This window comes from Aptenodytes forsteri, unplaced genomic scaffold, assembly GCF_000699145.1.
Source record: "Aptenodytes forsteri isolate BGI_AS27 unplaced genomic scaffold, ASM69914v1 Scaffold82, whole genome shotgun sequence".
Taxonomy (NCBI): domain Eukaryota; kingdom Metazoa; phylum Chordata; class Aves; order Sphenisciformes; family Spheniscidae; genus Aptenodytes; species Aptenodytes forsteri.
Genome location: NW_008795490.1, coordinates 11,223,839 through 11,246,666, shown reverse-complemented (window position 1 = coordinate 11,246,666; position 22,828 = coordinate 11,223,839). Strand labels below are relative to the sequence as shown.

The following is a 22,828-nucleotide window of genomic DNA, read 5'->3' as shown; positions in this document are numbered from 1 at the left end:
ATAAACTAATTGCAAGTTTGCTTTCTGTTTTCTAACATCTGCACCTTCCACATGTTACACACATGCATGTTAAAACTGTTCTAGCATTTCAGACTTGGTGTCCTCTCTTTATGTTAAGGTAGCCTTATCAGAGAGTGATTTTGTGCTTCAGCTCTCTCCACACACAGCTTAGTCTGAGCACTAGTCATCGTTGTCCTCCTCTGGGAACAGGAGTCAGAGGATCCAGATGACAAGTAGGGAAAGAGACTCCTCCATAAGCAGCATCTGGCTCTTTGGCAGATTTGTCAAGCACTTCTGCTAATGGGTTTGGATTTGCCCAGGGGTCTTTTATGTGGTTACGTTGCAGATGGTCTGTCTGTTCTATCTTCTCCTTTTGAATGCTTTTATTTAAAAAAAAAAAAAAAGGCAAAAAACTTTCATCTGATCCTCAGAATTTACACACTCCTTTCCAGCTGATAAGGTTCTTTATGGGTCTCATAAGATGCCTGTGCAGGCTCCTTTCTATTAGAAATCGCAAAGCTTTCCATATATCCAAACGTGTGTCTTGAGTTTTGTTGGCAATTCTGGACTTAGTTCTCCAGTTTAGCTGCCAAGTGATATAATTTACTGTGATCTGAGTCCGTATTATTGTCAAATTTCTTTGGGAATTACTTTATGTCATTTGTAGAGCAGAAGTAACTTTACCTCCCCTTGAAGCATGAAATATACTTGCCTTCCACTAGCACTTCCACTTTGAAAACCAAAGTTCAAATCTGGATTTGTTTAAATGTGAAAATGAGTATGATGGTCTCAATCTAATTCATAGGGGATTCTTGTCTGCCATTTAAGAGAGGCCCCGGACTGAAGCAGCAAGTCTGTGGGAAGGTATGTTTGGCAGTTCGATGGAGAAAGGCGTACACAGTGCCCAAATGAATAAAGCAATTCCACGGATCAACTTTTTAGCAGAACTATTTATTGTGTGGCATGAGCACAGAAGAGGGCAGAGAGGGAGAACGTCCTGTTTGGTGAATTTAATTTTAGTTCTGTTTCAATTTACAACTGAATCTATGTCACTTTAATTTTTAAGGGTTTGGGGGATTTTATTTGCTTTTCAGTGTAGAAGTAATTGGCAGGTGACTAGACATAAGATCATGTTTTATTCCTGTGTTATTTCAGGCTTATGTCTTATTTTCCTTCTAATTATGTAGATTAAATTAAACAGAAAAAAACCCCTGTGCTCTCAAAGATGCAGTGCTTTTCATGACTTTCTCAAAATAGTACTAGAGAAGGATATTCATCCCCCTTAGCGTTTCATTATTATACCATGTTTCACAACAGTAATATTTTAAAATTTGCTGAGAAACAAAAATAATTGAATTATAAAAAGCAAGTGTGTTATTATTAACATCTCCTACCTTAGTGCCCTGTCTCGCAAACCAGGTTCTTAAGCACTGGGGAACCTGTGCTAAATGCCGTAAAGTTATAGTCTTAAGTCTGCAGTACAGGCGTGCGTGAACTTAAAAACCACCAACACTTTAGGGTTTGTTTTGGTTTGGTTTTGCCCTGCTTTTTCCTCAGGACTTTGACAGAAGTGGATATTTAATGATTTTTAACGGCTAGGCGGTCTGTCAGAAGTCATAGCGAGGTCAAACCATTTGGTGTAAGGCGGGCTTTTAGCAGAGGGAGCTATAAAGGAGAGCTTCCACCAGAGAGGCTGGTTTCCAGTGCTGCCGTGTGTGTGGGGGGGACAGCGAGGGGCTGGAGCCGTGGCTCTGCCCGGGCGGGCAGGTATACCCCCACCGCGGCTGGGGTGTCGGCATGCAGGCTGAGCTGGAACTGGAGGTGTTACAGATTTGCAGCTGGTACCTGCCCCTTCTTGTGGCTCAAGGGGATAATTCAGGGGGGGTGGATTGTGCCCTAGAGTCCTCAGCGACACGTATTTATTGACTCTTAGAAAAATCACCTACTTCACCCCAAATTAAAAAGGTACATAAAAACTGTGTGTATGCTTTAAGTCTCAAATTATAAAATGACTTGGGGAAATCATACAGCGAAGCAAAATGAAATGTAATCATTTGATATCAATTGTAAAGGTCGGCCAGCATGAGTACATTTATCAGGGCATCATTCTCTCTCTTGCTCAGAATAATAGAAATTGTTCACCTACTTCACCCCAAATTAAAAAGGTACATAAAAACTGTGTGTATGCTTTAAGTCTCAAATTATAAAATGACTTGGGGAAATCATACAGCGAAGCAAAATGAAATGTAATCATTTGATATCAATTGTAAAGGTCGGCCAGCATGAGTACATTTATCAGGGCATCATTCTCTCTCTTGCTCAGAATAATAGAAATTGTTTTGAATGTACTTAGTTATTTGAATGTACTTAGGTATTAAAAGTAAATGCAATAATCTCCCTGTTCTTTCAGGTGTGCAGGTAATAAGGTCTCCTGGAAAAAATGAAAAGGGATGTGTGCAACACATCTAACGTACCTTGCCATCTGGAATGGTTATGCCCAGCTACACCTTATTACTTAACAGGAATGATCAGATGCTGAAGCAGTTAAAGCATCAGGCAGTCAGAAAGTTGCATATATTTATTTTATATTCTAAACCTAGCTCATTGTTGTGACTGCGATTAGAGAACAGAAATAATTGCTTTTGACACAAACTGTTTTGGAGCCAAACTTAATGTGCTCCACATGAGGTAAACTACAGAATATTTGTCTTGGGAGCCAAGGTAAAGATCAGGTTTAACTTTTAAGGGGAACTTCACCGTTAAAAGTGAGATGCGTTAATGTTTCCCATGTTAAGACTGCTTGCCAATAACTCTCTGTATTTTATATTTACAAAAAAAAAAAAAAACCCAACCCAGAGAAGATTCAGAATGCTTGCCTTAAAACGTGAAGTTTGAATGGAGCATGAAAACTACAAGTTTTTGGCAACTGCTGTATTCTGCCCAGTCTGTCATCATAACTCATCCTTTCTGGAGATGGATGAAGTTCTTGCAGGCCCCTGTACTGGTGGCTGAAGAAATTACATTGAAATGAGGTATGATAACTCTAATACAGCACACCTGAAAGAGCTTCTTTTCCCTTGGGCAATCCCTGACGAAGAAGAACCATGTTTCAATAACTAGTTTGAAATTTAACAGACATTTCAATTCAGGGTAGGTCAGACACAACCCACCCTCTGCTCTCTTGTCATGAAAATGTGAATTCATACTTACATCATGCAGTCCAGGCTCCATTGAAGCCAACAGCAAAATTCCCAGCCTTTCATCCTTGATTTCCCAATTTTTGATTTGCTTAAATATTGTCTTACATGAATAAAGTTGACATTATTATATTGCAATTAATAATGTTATTGCTATATTGCAATTAACAAATGCAGATATGGATCAGGCACCAATATCTGGACCCAGGTATCCCAGCTGTCCCATTTCCACTGGTGGTGGTGGTTATGCGGCAGGTCAAGGGAATGAAGTACGTTCCCCCTTGCTGAAAGCGTACCTCGAGCTACTGCACAGACAAGCCCAGAATGAAGGGTAACTTGAGAGGTACATCAGATCTAAATGGAAGAGCTACCCCATCACAAAAGCAGGTCTCCAGCACCCTAGGAAAGGGCATGAGGAATTATATCACTTTCTCTCTGAAAAAGGTAGTTGGAAGATAACATAGCGATGAAGTTAACCCTAGAAATTCCTCTTTCTCATGTGTGGGTGAGTACCAGGGATTTGGAGGACCTTCTGTGCTTTGACGTTTCTTTCCATCTCAGTCTGCCCTTAACATGTGGTTTGGAAGAGGGCATTTCCTCTCATTAAAGAGCGAAGGTGCTAGAGCACCCCCATACTCACTGTCCAAGGGAAATCAGGGCTCCAAACAGCCCTTTCAAAACTCCTCTCATCTTTCCACTTAAAATCAGACTGTCATGCCATGAGGAACACTGCCTTGTGTTTTCCCTGAGATGTTTTGAAATTCCGTGCAGTAAGCAGTGTGGCTTCGAAGGCTGTCTTACAAAGGACAGGTTAGCAACAGGCTAGTAATTGGCACAGCTGATCATCTCCACGTTCTTCTGTATATATGAGAAATGGTCTTTGTTGCTCAAATTAGACTTAAAAACACCAAAGAAAGACTTAGTGTGATTCTCCAGTCATCGGGTTTGTTACCTGTTCCTTACCTCTGACCAGATCACTTGTCAGAGATGCAGAAAGGACTCTGAAATTCCCAGCAGATTTTTCAGACGGGACTCTGAACAGTTATTCTGCCGAAGTTGTGGCGTAGGCGGGAAGGCCACAGGCTTGCTGCTTGCATTTCAGCCATCTCCACAGAAGTGTTTGTTATTTGTTTATGACACAGCTCATCATGTTGTAAGAACCACAGAATTTGCAAGTGCTGATCACATCTGGAAGTGATCAGAAGTGGAAATGGGAGCTGTTGGGTGAACTACTCTTTGAAAATGTGGCCCTGTGATCCGAAGACTTGCATTTAGATCTTACGTATCTGTAAACCGGTAGTCTGTATTTCATGTAAGTTGGATACTTGACAGCTCCCTGCGGAACCTCAGTGTCATTATCGCTTTTGATTTATTTAAATGCTCACATAATTACTTCAAAACCTACTTTAGTCACCTTTTTTTAAGTAGCAGGTTAAACATGAGTTTAACCTCCTGTATACCTTTACGTATTTTCTGTTCACACCAGGATTAGGAACTGCGCAACGCAGCCTGTGGACTGCGGGGTTCGTGGCCAAGCTTGTGGCAGCGTGTGAAACATGCCCCTGCCTGAGCCCGAGCTGTGGCATGGGATCATTGCTGCTGTTGGGGCTGTGCTAGGCACGGGCTTGGTACGTGCCAGCTGGCGCTCAGGCACGCTTCGGTACAGCCCAGGTTCAGGATGGGCCAGCCTGTACGTGGTCTAAGAGAACTGAGCTCCCTTCTGTTCTCTCTGCTGTTCCATCAGTCCCTGGTCCTCGACGCTTATTAGTTTAGATGTTGTCTGTCTGGCTCCTGGAGTGGTTTTCTCCAACCAGCTGCCTTTTTCTTTGAGAAGACGGGAAATACCTGTTCGGACACCACATTACCTCTTTCCAGATACTTCCTCCAGTGCCTGGAGCATTAGACCCCGAGCTAAAATCGTATCACATCAAACCTGTGGCTGTCATGTTCAGATAGCCCGGAAAAGAGATCCCAAAGGCTGGGATCCAGCTGGCCAGAAGGTATCGCTTTGCCTGACTTTGCTTTTTGTGTGTGCATCAGTTTATTACATCAGAATATAATAGTTTCCCATATAAAACCATCATTTGCCTTCATCAAATCAAACCAATCCCAAACTGCAGGGTGGGGAGGGGGGGTGAAAGGGGACCCATACGGGAAAAAAGGCTTCCCGTTATCTACCTTTTCAGTGACAGCCTGCCCGTTTCGCTAGTGTAGACCTGTGTTTTGTAACTGAAGAAATCTCCTGAGCATAGAGAGGGTGAGCTGGAAGTTTATGCTGAGGTAAATAACTTAAGTTCCGCCCCCCCCCCCTTGATTTTTATCTATTCATTTTAATACTTGTTGGCTTTGGACAAATGGACTACATGTCCAACAGGAGAATCCAGAAATGGTTCCTAGAAATTATTCTATGTTTTATCCACAAATGTGGAAATCCAAGTTAATGTTACGTTGTCTTTTAATTGTGTCAGGGAAATGGCATTCATTCCCAATAAAAGTCAGAAAGCAGTGAGAAAATAACTTAATGTGAATTTGTGGCCAGCTGAACTGCACTAGAATAGACAGTTTTCTGTGGTTTTCTGGAAACCACATTAAATGACATTAAATTGAAATAAAATGTCTCAGTCAATCAGAAACCAGGGAAACCATACAGTTACTGACTTTTAAGCAAATAATAGTTTTCAGCAATTATACAGCACGACAATCCAAGCCTTCTAAATTTATTGCTGTGTTTAGTCATCACCAGAGCAAACCTAACCTTTTCACCTTCATTTTATTCCTCAGGCAGGAAAAAAAAATGTCAGTTTTTCTTTTCCAACAAAAATAAACTTGAATTTGTAAGCAATTATTTTTCACAGTATTTAGTCATATTTTCTCACTAGACCCACGAAGAAATCCATATATCCCTTTCAGTAAAGCAATATCTGCTTATTACTATAGCAATAGCTGTATGCTAGATTAACAAAAGCTATGGCCTTTGGTGTTTGCTCATGCGGTGAGAAAAGAGGGAAGCACAGATTTAACGAAGACAAAAAATATCTTGACACCTAGTTGTCAGGAAGCACAAAGAATCTCAAGGTGGCACAGCGTTAAAAAAAGAGGGTCATACCAAAAGTTTAACTGGGGAAGTGGGAAGGGGGGTTGGGGAAGAAGCTGCAGTGCTGTTAAAAGAAACATCCTTTTTCTCTAGCTGTGAATGGCATAAGGAGGCACACTGCAATGCTGGCCTTGTCAGCAAACCTGCTTGCCCACGTTCTCAGCCGAGCCCTCCGCAGCGAGTGCATCCCGAGCACTGACACTGGCTGCCTGTCAGACAGCTCCTGTAAAGTAATACTGTCTGCATGAGGGTTTTTTCTCCTGGAATTAGAGCTTGAATAGCCAAGAGAAAGACAATAGGCATGAAAGCAAAACTGAGATACAATCACAACCAGTGCCACTTTATGTCCCAAAGGATCGCCTAAGGAGTCCCATCCTCTGCAAGATAAGCAGTATTGTTGAGATCTAAAAAGCTATTAAACAAAATAGGGCAGTTTGGAGTTTTCCTCTAATTATTGTTGCTTTATTTATTGTTCCTCTAATTATTTGTACTGGAAGGATCCTCTCCACAGTGCGGTTATTGCAATCCCTGGGTAGAGGCTATTTCCCTGTGAGCTTGAACTCACGCACTGGGATGCTGCATGATGATATTCAGGCTTGTAATTAATCATCCATATTCATAAGGACTCTACCACAGTCCTCACTGTATAGTTCTACAAAGGTGAACTTCATGCTATTTTTATTATTTATCAACTCTCTGGTATTTATAAACATGGCAGAAAACTCTAATGTTGCAATTCTTCGTTTCACTCAGGTTTCCTCCCTGTGATACCCTCTATCTGACGTTGGTTGTAGATTGGCAGAGAAGTATTTTTTTTTATTATGAATGTGGCATTAGTTTTGCTTATTTCTCTTACTTTTTTAATATGAAAGTTGACACCCTACTTACAAAACCACGAGAAATAGTAATTATGTAGCTAGAATCCACCTTCTCATAAATGGTTGCAAAAAGTTTAGCACTTGTTTTCTAGATTGTTAAAAAAAAAAAGTAATAAAACTCTGAAGAGCATTTGCTCGTTTTATCCCTGTAACATGACATTTTTTTACTGCTTCTTAGCACTGTATCAGATCACTTTACAAGTTAAGAAATGAGGCCTCAAGGAGAGTGGGAAGGAGGTCTTGCTAGTGTCCAGCAGTATTATTTGTTTTTAACTCTCTGGCAGGCTCCCAGAATTCACATGATGGAGGGGCATGCTTTCGTGAGATTGTGCCTAGAATAGCAAAAGATTTGCTATTTTGGCCATCTATTAAGCTTGAGAAGATACACAGCAGGGGTTGATGAGCCTGGGAAAACAAGAGAGGCAGTCATCTCAATGGAGCAAATTTATCTCATCGGTTTCGCTGTTTCTTCATTACCCTTTACAGTGGCAAAAAAATGACAAAGGCTGCCATACACAGCGTAAAAGCACCTGGAAAAGAAAACATTATTAACCTGTATTTTAGAGTTAGTGTAATGATTGGAAACGTTACTCATTTGAGGAGTGTTCTTATGCTGTGTGTTGTGTTACACTATTTGTGGAAGTCTTTGGTGGAAAGATGTTGGAAAGTTTTTTATTGCATATTTATACACTTATACACATGTATGGGTGGATATTTAGCACCAAAGAATTATTAGAAGTTTGCATGTAGCTGTGTGTTCGTGTACATGTATTTGTATGCATGTGTGTATTCCCTTGAAACCTGTCCATCATCCAGAATCCCTCTCTCTCCACCTTCTTTGTTACTGCCCACTGTGATCTTTGAGGACTGTTAAAGGGTTGGTGTCACTTCTTTTTAATTGCATTATTTACAGTTTGTGTAGGTGCAAGTAAACATGAAAAATCCCTGGCCTAATTGTGAATGTAATGTGTAAAATACAGTTTTCTAAAAAAAAAAAACAACTAGGAAAAAACTCTATAAATATGATGTATCTATTGTTATTGATTGTTTTAAACTTTGTTGCAGATTTTATGTAGATTTTATTGGACTAATGACCAAGAAAGATCTGGCTAAAAAAAATTTCTGTGGGAAATGGAAAGAAAACCACCCCACTTTTCTTCAAAACTGTGTAGTCGGTCAGAGAGCTGAGCTGACAGCAGTAGGAAACAGATTTAGCTGAGTCTGAACAGATCTGTTACCCAACTTTCATATTGTTCTAAAAGTTAATTTTAAATAAAGGGAAATTCCCTGTTTGTTTAATTTCAGAAGCTCCAAGGTAGCTGACATCTTAATTGGACAAGGCTCCAGGTTTCTGTGAGAAAGTTTGGGATATGTAAGAACTAGAGTTACAACAGGAGGGATGTAAGAAAAGCAGGGGAAAACTAACAAAAAAACCCCAAAAACCCACACCCCACCCCCAGATAATGTGGATCTTTGCCACAGTGAAGTTTAGTAAAGATTCTGCTAAAGAAAATACTGTAGAGAATTTCCTTTTAAAGAATTTTAAAAAGAAAAATCTTTTTAGATACTTGTAAAGAACCTTGTTCTGATTAATTTATAAACTATATGAAATTATTCAATTTTAAATAGCCTTCAGCTAATCCTTCTTTCAATTCTCTTTTGTTTTGGATTTGCTGCAAATGCTGCACAATGAGGAATTAGTATTTGTAAAATGTTGTGTCTAGATTAGGATTTAAAGTACTTTGTTTTCACATTAGAATATTTATTCTTCTATAAATCTTTGATAAATGATTTCATATTTTCAAGCTTGTTAGTAAAAAAGTTTGAAATACAGCAAAAGTAGATTATGTAGAAAAAAGTTTACATTTTAAAACATGATCTCTTTAAAGAAGAAAATTATCTAAATATGATCTATTTGTAGAATTCATTAATAATCAATGGAGTTTTGAATTGTGGAAGGACCCAGCTCTTAGTCCACGTTTATAGTATTTTAATTGGAAATGCAAATGGATTATAACAACTCAGATTTTCTGGAAGTAGATTTTAATTCTGTCGAAGAAAAGCAGCGCACAAATGGATATGTATTTGTAACGAGAGGAAAAAAATATCAGGAATTCTAAAAACACAACCCTAGAAGCAAGGCTTGAACTTTTTACCTTTAAAATAATACAAATGAAAGCTATACAGAAATACAGTGATGCAGTTGTCACGTTGGGCAACCATAATTAGCCATACTTAAACCTTCCTGCGCAAGGTTGGGTTATGATGCTGGGCTGTGCACTCCAGTGGTCTGGGATGCATCACAAGTTCTGTTCGGCTGCTGTTGTAAAGACGGGGGGAAAATTTTCCCTTTGGATGCTGCTCCTTAACCCGTTTCTGAACATAGGTTAACCCCTGAAAAGATGTCACTTCAAGCCAGGGAACAAAATGTGGAAGGCCCAGGATTCACGCACGGCCATCTTTTTGATACGAAACCGCTTCAATATGTTGGCGTTGTCCACGTCCAGGTTGGAGTTGAAGCCTACGGCGATCTGGGAGGCTGTTCTGTGCAAATGGGATGGTTTAGAGGCTTTTCCAGTAAGCCTCTAAAATGATCCACTAAGCATGTGCAAATACCAATTTTCGAAGACTTAAAGCGTAGCCAAAGCAGAATAAAAGGCAAATCCATCTTGCCAGTTTTCAGGTTTTTGCTCAGGAGCTTGGAATCATGCTAACGTTCTTCAAACAAACAGTCATGAGAAAATTAAAACATCTTCTTACCAAGTAATCTGTTTCCTCTCAAAATTTATCTTTTGCTACAATTTAGCATTTTACTTAATTACTCTGGAAAGTAGTCTGAGACAATGCAAGAGGGGGAAAAGTAAAGCTCAAACAGTTACGTGCCTGGCAGAGAACCAAAAAATGGAAAATAAAGTTGTACGATGTATTTTTTTAAGCAGCTTTAACAATAGATTTTATTCTGTCTAAATTGAAACACACTGCATTTACTAGAAAACAGTCTTTAATAAATAACTGCATGAACTTAGAAGTATTAACTGGTCCTTCAGAGATCACTCTTTTTTACTTTTTTTAGTGCAGGAAAACACATACAGAACACAAACCTGCTTCTGATTAAGTCAGTGAAAGCAGGACTCTGATAAACATTTAGTTTGACAAAATGAATTCAAGATGTTGGAATTATTTCATCAATTTTTAAAGCATTTTTTCTGAATCCTCCATTCACTGAAACTGTAAGATTTTAGTAGGTCTGTGACATCTTCCCAAGAATTTTTTAGGCTAAAGGTAAACTAAATGCATTTAGAAAAGTGAATTGAATGACATCTGTTACACAGAAGGTAACGTGCACTTGAATAAATAAATTACATAGGGATATATTAAAATAATCCCCTTACTTGTTCACACAAGATAGAGCACCCAGGATAAGTATAATGTATACACATGGTTCTGTGAAACTTTTTATTGGTTTGGATATCCTTTTTATCCTTAATAGACTACCAATAAGTGCAAGATGTCTTTTACTCATGTAGAGAAAATGTCTCTTTGTAAATGTACTGCTTTAAAAATAGTATTAGTTAATTAACTTGCCATGTCTTTGGACTGGGATGCCATTTGCTATGGAAAACAAATATAAGGCAAATAAAATACTTTTCTGCACAAAAGGTTTCATACTGGTATGGAACAAAAACTATTCCTTTTACAAAGTCCGATTGTTTATATTCTTTGCCAAGCAAATGAAAGTCAGTGGACTTAGTTTTCTGATTAAGAAAATCTGATTCGATTAAGAAAATCTGATTCATTTGAGTGTGAAAAGTGCTTAAGATGGATACTTCTTAAATACACTAGCTAGGTAAATCAATGATTTTGCTTATGAAAAATTGCTGAAGCGTTTGCATCTGTGGCCATGATATATGCCTGTCTGAAAAGAAATTATTGTCATTTTCATGCTAAACCAAAAAAAAAAGAACGTGTGAACCTTCTAAACTAGAACTGCCTATTAGGTCTCTCTGGGCTGATCATACTTGAACAGGAAATCATGACACTTAAACTGCTAAGTGAACACGTGGGGAGTATTACACTGTATATGCAACGAAACACACTTTGTTTATTTTGTGTAGCATTCTCCTGCTCCCTTAAATACATACGAGATGGAAACTCACAGACTTTTTTTAACCTTTAGCTGCTATCATTGTATAGAAACTACTAAACAAAACCCGACGGACTAGTAAACCACTTGAGTTCATTTTATTTCATCTAACACTGATCACATTTCCAGTAGACAATAAATATAATGCACTGCTGACATATGTGTAGAAATGTATATACAATTAGATGAAGAAATCCCGGTCAAGGCAGCTCAAATCTCAGTTTATGCCTTTGCATTTCCTTGAATATGGCTATAAAATTCTTACCTGCTGATGCATGGCCTCCTGCAATATCAGTTTTCCCCTGCTCATCCAGACTGCTGCTGGGGAGGCTGCCCTGCCAGTGGAGTATTGGTGTACCTCAGGCTTGATTTGAGCATTTACTGCAGTAAATGAGATTCTCTGCCTGGGCTTCGTGTGCCTTTGGGTAAGGCCTTGGTGCATTTTCCCAGTTGAGATGTAGTATTTCCTACAATTTCGGGAAGATATTCAAGACAGGACAGCTCTAAGTCTGTGTCTTGGGTTAAATAAATGCAATGAGAGGCAAGCTAAAGCATCCAGGAAATCAACACAATTAGGAGCACAACATGGGAGACAATTTCAGTCTGTGTTTTTTTTTTCTTTTCCTTATCTTGGAGAAAAAAAATAGATTCAGGCAGCAGATCCATACTTGATGGAAAGCTGGTGGGGTTTTGTTTGTTGGGTTTTTTTTTCCCCAGAGGAGGATGTGTAGAGCTCAGAAGATAGACAATTTCAAAGAGAAACTTGCAATAAATACTTAAGATGCTGGGTATTGCCTTAACAATTTGCCGCTGCTCTTCCTGCCCAGAATATCAATATACAGGAGCAGTTATTCTTGCTGAGCTATCCCAACCGTTCATCTCTGTCCTAGCCATTTCAGTCTTCTACAATGCAATTGGGCTTTTACAGCTCTGTAAGACAATCTTTCTGTTGGTCTTTGTAGTATACATGTGGTAAATGGTTCTCCGGTCACAGATGGGCTGGCAACTTCTTTGCTTATACATAGCAAAAATGTTTCTTTGGGGAAAAATCTGTGTAATTAATTTATAAATGAAGCAAGGAAAAGGCAAGCACACACTCCCAATTGGATTGCAATTACCAGTCTAACAAGAAATGCTCCTTGTCTGCTTTGTCTGCTTTGTCTGAGAAAGGCAGATCTGTTGTCACTGAATGAAAGCCATCCACAGTCCCCAGTATAACTGTGACGCTGAAATCCATTGCAGTCTAAATCCACTTGAAATTTTACAAGATTCCTAGAAATGACTCAGAAAAAACAAACTATCAAGTGAGCTAGTAAGAATATATGCATTTGTAAGAGTGAAGAATCTTCCAGATGTACGTGAAAGTTCTGTTCATTCATCTGTATGGTCTGATCTAGTGTGGATGCAGTGACTGCTGGTGGTTGGAATACAGATAATGGGAGGCAGAAGTTCCTATTCTGACCTTTTGTGTAATGACTGACTTTTCACTTAATTTCTCTGTTTTCTTCTAAGAAATACCTATATACGTGCATTTATTCATTTATCCCTCCATCTGTCCATCCATATATATGCACTCCCTCATGCACCTCTTTTACAAGCTCTTTGAGCAGTTTCATAAGCCTGTGTCATTTACTTCATAATACCTAAAGGAAAAGTGAAAAATACCGGCCTTGTTGCTGTTCACATCAAATTATTAGCTACTTTCTTAGGTTTGGTAAAAAGCAAAGAAGACCTTAAAGGAACCTGTATTGATTTGTTAATCTGGCTGCATTACAAACTCTCCATGTAAAAAAAGTTGTTATAGAAAAAGCAGATTATTATAGGTAGCATTACAATGCATTTAAATACTGTCACCTTCTTCTTTAACAGGTCTATGGAAATGCAAGATCTAGCCAGTCCTCATAATCTTGTTGGAAGTAGTGATGCGCCGGGTAGTTCCAAACTGGATAAACCTAATCTCAGTAGCACATCAGTTACAACAAATGGAACAGGAGGTAAGTATAAGACACTGCTGGCACATAAAAAGTTTTGGCTAGTTTTTAGTCATATGCATTTTTTAACATAATTTCAAGGATGAGCATCAACACATTTATAAACCCAGAAGAATTACGAAAAAATGGCAATCATACCACATTTGGGTTAATTTAAAATCTCTGTCAAAAGAAGTGCATCAAAATTAGGCTTGGGTAATTTTTTTACATGGTGAACTTGCTAATACCATTTCTTGGCAGGTAATGCAAGTTTATCATAAAGAGATTTTTAGATTTTCCTCAAAAGTAACTGGTTATTACTGCTGTATCTATTACTGTAGGGACAGCACTACCATGCAGCTACAACACAGATGTTCCAATGCTTTCAGATAATAGATTCTGCCATAGCTGAATTGGAGCAGTGGGAGGCAGGGTACCACATTCTGAGATGGAGTCCTGTTCTGATCAGTGTCCATGAGAGTGACACCATGGATACGAGTCAAGCTAGAGCGTCAGCCCTCTTTTTTGGAGTTTATATGTTGCTGTCTATTTTAACAGTTGGCACCAAGAAAAGTTTTTTAGTTTGTTCTTTCTGGCCACAATGTAAAGCATTTTATTGACTTATCCCTATTTAAAAAAAGAAATCTGTCAATGTCAATAAAAAGAGTATGTGCATGTGAGGGTAACAGAGCTCTGCAGAGAAGGGCTCAACTGTTAAAGTTCAACCTATTTATATTTTTAAATAGAATCCTTATTCCGGCATAAAGAGAAGGCGAAACTTCAAGCATACCATTAAAGAACGCTAATAACTAGATGCCTCTATATTATACTTGCATAAATAAACCAGTTAAAATAATACTCATAAAAACAATACAGTGCAGTTAAAAGACTTGGCTCAAAGTGCAAAAACACTTACTGGCCTTGAAGACTGTTCACATACCCTGAACAGACATTGGGACAATGAACCGTTATACCATTCCTGTTCTCAGGAGACAACATGACTGTGTTAAATACTGCAGACTGGTTGCTGAATTGCAGTACTCCCTCTTCTGCCACAAGTATGAGAGACCCTGGTACAGTGCATGTGTGTGGTGGTGTGTCTCCATGACTGCTGTGTAACATCTCTCTTGGTTTGCTCTGTTCTTTTGTTATGCGGTTTGAACATTTTCATGGGGTTCCCTCCCCCGCCTTTTTTTCCACCCCTTCTCAGAGGCCTTTCCCACAGCCAGAAAACTGGTAGGAAGTTGCAATAAATAATTATCTTACCATACTTTGACAGTCATTTGATGAGCAAGGAGAATTTAACTCATTTAAAATTAGCTTAACTGTCTACATGCTCTGAGAGACGGGGAGAGCCCCGTGGTGATCAACATTTGCTGGGAACTGCCAGTAGTCAGCATTGCTGGAAGTCAGACCAATGGATTTTCCACAGAATGCCCATTTGTTTTTCTTTTATTTTTAGGTACAACATTGCATGATTACCTGAGCACAAATCAAGGTTGACATTATTGTTACTACTCTTACTACTACTTTCATTATTAATTAAAGCTTATGTCTAGTGTGCTACTGCATGTAACTCGCCAGTTCACAAACATTTGGCCAAATTTTCCAAGCTGTTGTTTTCATTTATGAGTTTCCTCTCATGTGTTATTAATTGTTATGAGTTATAACAATTAATAATAATTTTATATGTGACACTGTTGCAGTACATATGGGATTAATCATAGGTGTAAACACACGTCACCATGACTCTCTACAAGCCATTACACAGGTGCTTAAGCTGTGCAGGTTTGGACTAAAGTTAGGAAGATCTCGAAAAGTTTCCTTTTAAAAAAATCCTCAGAATTAGCTTGCCATTTGTAAGCCACATGTCTAGAGGGAATTTACCCCCAAAAAAGATCAGACTTGAGCACAAAAGATCATTTGCGCTAGAATAACTGATTCCATGTGAATGCCCCTGCTCAGTTACAGGAATTTAAGGAAGGACTGAGCTGACTTAGTCTGTCACCTCAGTTAACTGTTCAGCATGTTCAGATAAATGTGGAAGGTAATAATTTAAGTACTAATTATCAGTAGTGAGGAAATGTAATGTGAAAGTCCTTGCATTACTTGCATTAAATCTGATTTTCCATAGGCAGTAGAACTTTTAGATCTGCGCTTCTAGTTGAGTATATTCATAGGAAAACCCTTAAGGCTTGCTAAAAGAAAGAGGAAAATCATTCTTATAACAAGCTGTGTGGTTTATTGTTTTACATGAGCTTTTAGTCAGACTTGTTTTTCTCTAATAGCTATTGCACTTGCTCTGTGTGGTTTATTGTTTTACATGAGCTTTCAGTCAGACTTGTTTTTTTCTAATAGCTATTGCTTTTGCTTGTCCTGCTTCACACATAGTAGTAGCATCTCTTGCCCCTAAAACTCTGTGTTCATTTTCAGTCCTTAACGTAGAGAGGTTCTTTAGGAAAAAAAAAGAGGTTGGCAGAGTAGTAGTCATGTTGGTCTACTAAGTCCTTTCATCAAGTGAAGAACTTACGGTGTGGAAGCTGTTGCCTGTTGGGAGCTGTATTCTGAGTTCATCTTAGAATAATTAAGTTTGGAAGGGATCCCTGGAGGTCAGCTGGGCCAACCCCTGCTCAGAGCAGGGTCAACTTTGCTGTTAGATCATGTTGCTCAAGGCAGCGTCTAGTTGAGTGTTTAATATCTCCAAGGTGGAGGTGCCACAGCCTCTCTGGGCACCTGTCCCAGGGCCTGACTACTCTCACAGTGAAGAATTTTCCTCTTATATCTAATTGGACTTGTCCCTTGCTGCAGCTTGTGTCTGTTGCCTCCTGTCATTTCACAGGGCACCTTTTGAGAAGAGTGTGCCTTTGTTCTTTGTCATCTTTGCACCTTCCGATTAGATAGCTGCAGGCAGCAATTAGCTCTCCCTGCAGCCTTCTCTTCCTAGGACAAAACAAGCCCAGCTTCTTCTGTCTGTCCTTTCACATCATATGCCCCAGCCCCTGACCATCGTGGTAGCTCTACTCTGTTAGCATGTGCAGTCTTCACTGTTAGCAACACTCAAATGTATTTCCACCTTGAGATTGCTTTTAATTTTATTTTTACTCTTTCAGTATATAAAAAAAAATTAAAACTAATCCACACTTTAAAAAATAGAATATTAAATGTATAGTCTTTAGAGTATTCATCCAAAATGCTGGTTCAAACTCTTAGTTCTTTGCATTCTGTCTAGAGCAGTTGCCGTAGTAGTATCAGAACCACGCTTTATCTCGCATGTGGGAAACATAGGGATGATTCTGTGTTTTTAATTGGTGTCAGCTTTTATTTTGATTTCAGCTTTAAATGTTCCTGGGTTTTTGATCTGATGTTAGAATCCTTTTTTTTTTTTTTTTAGTTAGCTTTGTAATTTTTTCCCCTCTTGGTTTAATGACATGCAAAATAAAGAAAGAAAGGTAATAGTCCAAATATCTAGCTATACTGAGGGAAGACCTTGATGAATTCCTTACTGTGATAAAATCTGAATGTAACAAAGTAGAACTGTTTAAAATCAAGCACATATAAAAATACTTTCTACATGTATTTTTCAACAAAACACAGTGCCAATATGATGTTTTTCCTCAAGTTAAGTACATGAGAAAGTTTCTTTCGGTTTAGATTCTTTTCTGCTTGACAGGGAGAGAAAAAGTTGGTGACTATTGGTGCTGATGGAAGTGCACTGCAGCTGGCATTAACCAGAACTAGACACAACTCTAAAGTAAACATTTCAATTCTTTACTGAAGTTTTTGTTAAATAAAACAATTAGGCACATACTGGAGTGTCTTTCTGGATGCAATACTGAACACAGGTTTGTAGCTCGGTATGGGCAAGAGTGGAACACCTTCTTGAACAGAAACAGATAAAGGTACTAAAAAGTAGGTTTCTTCATGTAGGTAAATGTCCATACTCTGCAGAGAAAAGAGGTACGCATCTTATAAAGTAAAGTATGACCAAAGATCTTCAGAGGGGAAAATACAGATCTTTTAACTTAGTATGTTTTTTCATTCTCCTACTGAAGTACATACAGACATCTGTTTATAGTAATCAGAAAACTAATTTAGTTACTTTTCATGTTTCAGGCAACAATACGTGTGCCACATGACTGAGAGGCCTGAGGTTCAGTGGAGGCAATTGTTTTGTGACAAATGACCCTTAAGCTTTTTCTTGATGTATATTTTACTGATCTGATGAAAATAAAATCACATCTTTCTCATCAAAATAGAGAAATGGGAATGGTTGATTACTCTTACGAATGACTTTTTGTTCATTTTGTGTAATTCTTGTCACAGCTTTTTTTTTAAATCAGCAGATCATAGCCTGCAAAATGACAAGGAGTGCACAGCAGCTTGAAAAAATGTGGCTAAAATTCTTCCCTGATGATTTCATATTGAATTAATATCCTGCTGCTTGCAGGGAGAATATACGGGTGTGGCGGTTTTATTAAAGAGAAACGATAATGAAAAGAAGTCTACATTTAGAAGGCACACATTCAAATATTTTTTAATCTCGCACAGTAAATGGAAAGACACAACTGTATAACTTGTGTAAGAAAGTGCAATTTGGTTTTCTTAGCACTGGGGCACCAGCGACACTGCAGGGCACTCTCCCTGTCACAGACACAAATACATGCCGATTTCTCAAATGTTCCCTGCTTGACAGGTGACCCTTTGAATTCAGCGTAGGTCACTTGTCCAATTGTAGATATCTGCAGCATCCCATGTAACTTACTGAAGTAAGATCCCTTAAGCAGTGTGACTGGAAATTGGGTGTGATATCATAGGAGAGTTAACTCACACAGGGCCTGTCACAGGCAGCCGTATTGATAGCTGTGCAGTTTCCCGGTGAGCTCCTCGTTGTGCTCACAGACGCAGGGAGGAATAGCAGTATGGTTCTGTAGGTGTTGTTTTCCCATAAGAAAACCAAATCCTTTATTTAGCTCTCCCACTACCTTTTCATCTACAGACTCTAAGAGGGATGGTGAACTCGAGGGCAGCTCAGGCTGTATTTGGACTGAATCACCCTCTGGAAGTACCTCTCTTTCTCAACTGGATGTAAAGGGAGATTAGTATGCACCTAATTTATGTGCTTAAGTTAGGTGACTTGAATCCGAGCCATAGTTTGTAAATACATTGCCAGCTCAGAACATGAAACTCCCCCTCTCCCCCTTACTATTGCCAGTGAAGTCAAACATGGATGCAGTGATGTTGACAGACGAGAGCTGTGGTCAGCTTAGCTGATGTCCCTCGGAGGCGTCAGGTAACTAGCTGGCAGAAAATGCCTTTGCTTGGCGTATGTTAGACCTGCTGGGGGGGCTCTGCCAGCCCGGCTGTCGCAGCAAAGGCTTCTCCACATATCCTGGACTGTGTCCTTGGAATTTCCATACCTGGCATACGACCACAGTAGTGGCCCATGCAGGTCCTCATTGCCACTTCGCTCTGCGCCCCCGGGCAGCAACCGGTCTTGTGATATCTATAAGCAAGTTGCTGATATATATGTGATAAATGCTGACACACACACCTAATTGACTTTCGCAAAGCAATTGTGATAATATGTTGATGGTTTCCATATTTGCCAGTCAAACATCTAATAAAAGCTGCAGTGTATTCTGTACAGCTGTTTCTTACCACCTCAATTAGAAGGGTGATTCCCAAACTTCATTACAAAAGTCCATGCCAGATGGTCTGTTCAGGTAACATATTAAACTATAAAATCTAGATTTTCAGTTTTAGCTTGGATGGTAAGAGTGCATGATGATCCATAAGAAAGAGTTCAGAGTGGACCCAAATGTTTGGTAACCTCTGAGTTAGAAGCTGACTTGTCATGGCTGTCATTTGTGTCCTACTCTAGTTCTTCTGCTTTTTTTTCTTTTAAACCTCTCTATTCATTTATGGAAAATTGCTTGCTGGTGACCTAGCTCAAAAAGCCCCCCACAGGCTCTGTAAAAGGGGAAGGGGAAAGGCAGAATGCTGGCACTGTGAAAGTAATTTGCTTCTATATGAGCATGAAACCATATTATTATTATTGTTTCACTTGTCAGGCAAAACTATTTTTGTTATGTGCTATATCCCTTGACAGCTAATGTTTCCTTCCTCTCTGCTACTCTTAGGGAATTGTTAGAATCAATTAGATTTAGGTTGAAATCTCCCCAGAAGATATTCCAGTTGCTAAAACCAATAGATAGACGAACGCACAGATAAAAAGCTATGTAGATGCATGTCCCTTCCAGACAGAGCAAGTGTAGATTTTCTCAATACGGTGGTAGAGCGAAGGTCGAAGCTGTTGCACTGCATGCTTGTTCTAGCTGGACTACCGCTAGTGAGACTGGCATGAAGAGTCCAGTATAAATTTAGAAGTAAAATCTCATGTCTACTTATTCTTCTATGTAGTGTCTCTTCTTGCAGTCAAAACAGAACCCATGAACAGCAGTGAAACAACAACAACAACTGGAGATGGATCGCTTGACACTTTTACTGGGTCAGGTAAAGCCATAACAAGATCACGTATTGTTAGATGCACATTAATATAGCATTTAATAACCTTCACTAACGAACATTTCACTGCATGGAAGCAATCTTTAAAAAACTACAATAAAGTAACATTTTAATACCTAATAATAATAATAATAATAATGATAGCTTTTTCATTTTTGTAAATTAAAATCTACAATTTTCATGAGCTATGATCTTAAAGAAGCTTTAATGGTGCCTAAGATGATTACTGTATGCAAAAATCTTATAGTAATAATGTTATTATTGTACTGTAGATTTTTCTCAGTGTTAGTCTTGTACAATCTTAGGAGGAAAAAAATGCTTTGTATTTGTAACAGCCATTCTAATTTGTAAAATTTAAAATCTTAAGGGTTATATTTCAGTGCTAATCTTTTTATTCCTATGAGCAGTGTGTTAGTTTAAACACTAAAGCTACTTAGTTAGTTTAAAGCTACTTCCTTTCCATGAAAATAAAGTCTGTATTTTACTTTAAATAATGTTTCAGTTACTTCTTCTTAAAAAATTCAAACAAACAGCAATTTTTAAGTAGATTTATATAAATTATTAAAAGGTGATGAACTGTGGAAAAGTATAGGTAATCTGCCTCCTAATCATTAAGCTGAATCCTGCTAATAAAAATCTTGGGGAGGAAGAATAAATTTTGCATCTGAAAATACCAGTTCAGTGATGGCCTGACTGAAATGTCACTGAAGCCAGGAATCGCTGGAATTCACACTGGTACTACTATTACTTTGGTAGAGTTAAGTAGTCAAGCCCTATTTAAAATATTTTGGAAATCACAATGTTTCTGTGTAATGAAAATGTTTTAAAAATTGAGTTTACGTTTCTGGAATTGTTTTTTAGGCATCAGTAAATGCAGATATACTCCGAAGTTGGTTATTCAGAAAAGTATTTGTAATAAATTTAGTGCCTGAAGAAAAGGTCTTTTGTGAGATGTAAAGCAAGTGTATACTATTTCTGATTAGAAAAAATGAAAACACTGTCCTCATTATGATTATACTGAAAGGAACCCCATCAACTAAAGTCTTACAAGTTCTATAAAAAAATTAATAGTCTTGGCTAAAAATTAGCTTTCCTTTTTCACTCTGTTGTTACTCTGTCCTAAAATTGTATTAGAAATGATTACAGATTATAATATGTCCAACCATACATATGATTTTATCATTGTTGGTGAAATTTTATCAGGTTCTGCCATGTATTTAAGGTATCTGAGTTGGATTCCATGTGTAAAACATGGCTAAGGCAACATTTTCATGAAGGGGTGCCAAACATTGCAGCCTCCAGTTCAAGTTTAGATAGCTAAGTAACAGCTTGATTTCCCCAGGTGCCACTCACCCGTTAGCTTCCACTGACTTCAAAAGAAGTGCTGAGATCTCTACAGAGATCATTCAGAGATTTGGAAACAATCAGTGCCTCCAAGAAAAGGCAGGAATTTGAGCCTTACACATTAATTTTTGTCTGTTAGCCACCTGCATACTCAAAAGAAATACGAACCTGATTCTCAGTTTAGGCCACAAACTCAAGTATGAAATGAGTACGGTCATTCACAGTGGGAAATCAATAGTCTGCCTGTCTGGGTGATGTGCAGTCTTCATCATCAGAATGAGACGCAGAGCTGCCGTGATAAGAATAAATCCATCACTTTCACACTTGCCTTTTACTGGTACTTGCGAATTGGACAATTTGGTTGGCTCAGTTTTGTGGAAGAAGTGCTAAAGAACGATAAAAACTCACCAGAAATGTATTTCTCTGACTTCTTAACCTAACTGGTTATTTGGGAAGTTTAATGGGTTGCCAAAGACAATAAATACTGACTGATAGAAAGATGTCATTTCAGACAAACCAGCTGCAATTGAAAATAATGCATAACAAAGCCCAACACTGAACAGTTAGTTTTTTCCTAATAATCAGTTACATACGTGTGTTATTCCCAACTGTGACAAGGTGATAATGCTAGTACTTTCCTGCAGCTTTCAGAGCACCTGTGAGCTCATTTCGTGAGGATGCCTAGGCATATAGGCCACTAGCAGGGATATCACCTACTCTGTCTTAAGCATAGGTCAGAAGGACTCAAGCATCCTTTGTTGAGTAGGGAAGGATTTAGGTATGTTATTAAATATCTTATGAAATGAGACATGGGTGAAAAGAGAAGTCCTTGTGCTGAGACCCATTTGAGAGTCTGCCATGCAGAAATCCTCTCCTTCAAATATTCTACCCATTAAAATTGATTTCCGTGCTCCAAGGGCAATCAAAACCCGTGACGTGTCCCGGAGCTGAGCAGAAGGCTGAACGAGCCCTGTGGGGTGTAAAGTAGCCAGCTCTGTCCCTAATGACCAGCTGTAACACAGAAAGTGATGGTCAAACAGACTGTGCGAGGTACAGGGCAGGAGAGACAGATCAGGCTTCACAGGTAACCGTGATGAACCCCAATTTTTGATTGAAAAGTTGAAAAATAAAGCACATCGATCTCTTTACTTTGGAGTGACAGTTGCCACAGTGGCCTTGCCCAGGCCACTGGGCAAGCTCCTGCTCAGAGCTGCAGCTCACGTGTTGCAGCTCACGCTCAGGGCTCCGGTTCCTCCGTCCTGCAGAGCGGCCCCTGGGAGAAACTGTGCTCTTAGCAAGGGTTAGCCAGGTGGAGAGTCACGTTGCGCACCCCTCTTCCTCCTCCTTTTTCTTCAAAGAATGACAGTTGGTAATTAATATCGGTATACTCGATTTGAAGCTTTGTGGTCCTGTAGCAGACTCCCATTGGGGTGGGTATTCACAGGATGTGGAGAGCTGAACAGCCTTGAACTGAGCATTTTCATACTCTGTGAATTTGCTGCAGCTGCTGTACTGTGAGTGCCTGCATTCTTGTGTTTATATTGCTTACAATACTGGATTAATTTGAGAATTGTTTATCATTTTAATGGAGCGGAGAGAGAGACATTGAAGTTCTCGTCATCCTTTTTACTTACACACAAAAGGATATAGAAAACAATTTCTGAAGGCTATAAAGG

The 22,828-nt window shown here is 38.9% G+C and overlaps 1 protein-coding gene across 11 annotated transcripts in view; it reads left to right on the top strand.

Annotated features, from left to right (window-relative positions):
* The window catches only part of EYA4 (EYA transcriptional coactivator and phosphatase 4), a 160,780-nt gene that overhangs the window by 93,201 nt on the left and 44,751 nt on the right, over positions 1–22,828 (top strand). For 5 of the 11 annotated variants that reach the window (XM_009281501.2, XM_009281500.2, XM_009281496.2 and 2 more), the window contains exons 4-7: positions 13,183–13,307; positions 14,273–14,356; positions 14,746–14,781; positions 19,704–19,796. In XM_009281501.2, coding sequence (XP_009279776.1) covers positions 13,183–13,307; positions 14,273–14,356; positions 14,746–14,781; positions 19,704–19,796 — 338 coding nt within the window. The remainder of the gene's footprint in view (positions 1–13,182; positions 13,308–14,272; positions 14,357–14,745; positions 14,782–19,703; positions 19,797–22,828) is intronic. The other 6 variants (XM_009281503.2, XM_009281502.2, XM_009281506.2 and 3 more) reach the window with 4 other exon arrangements.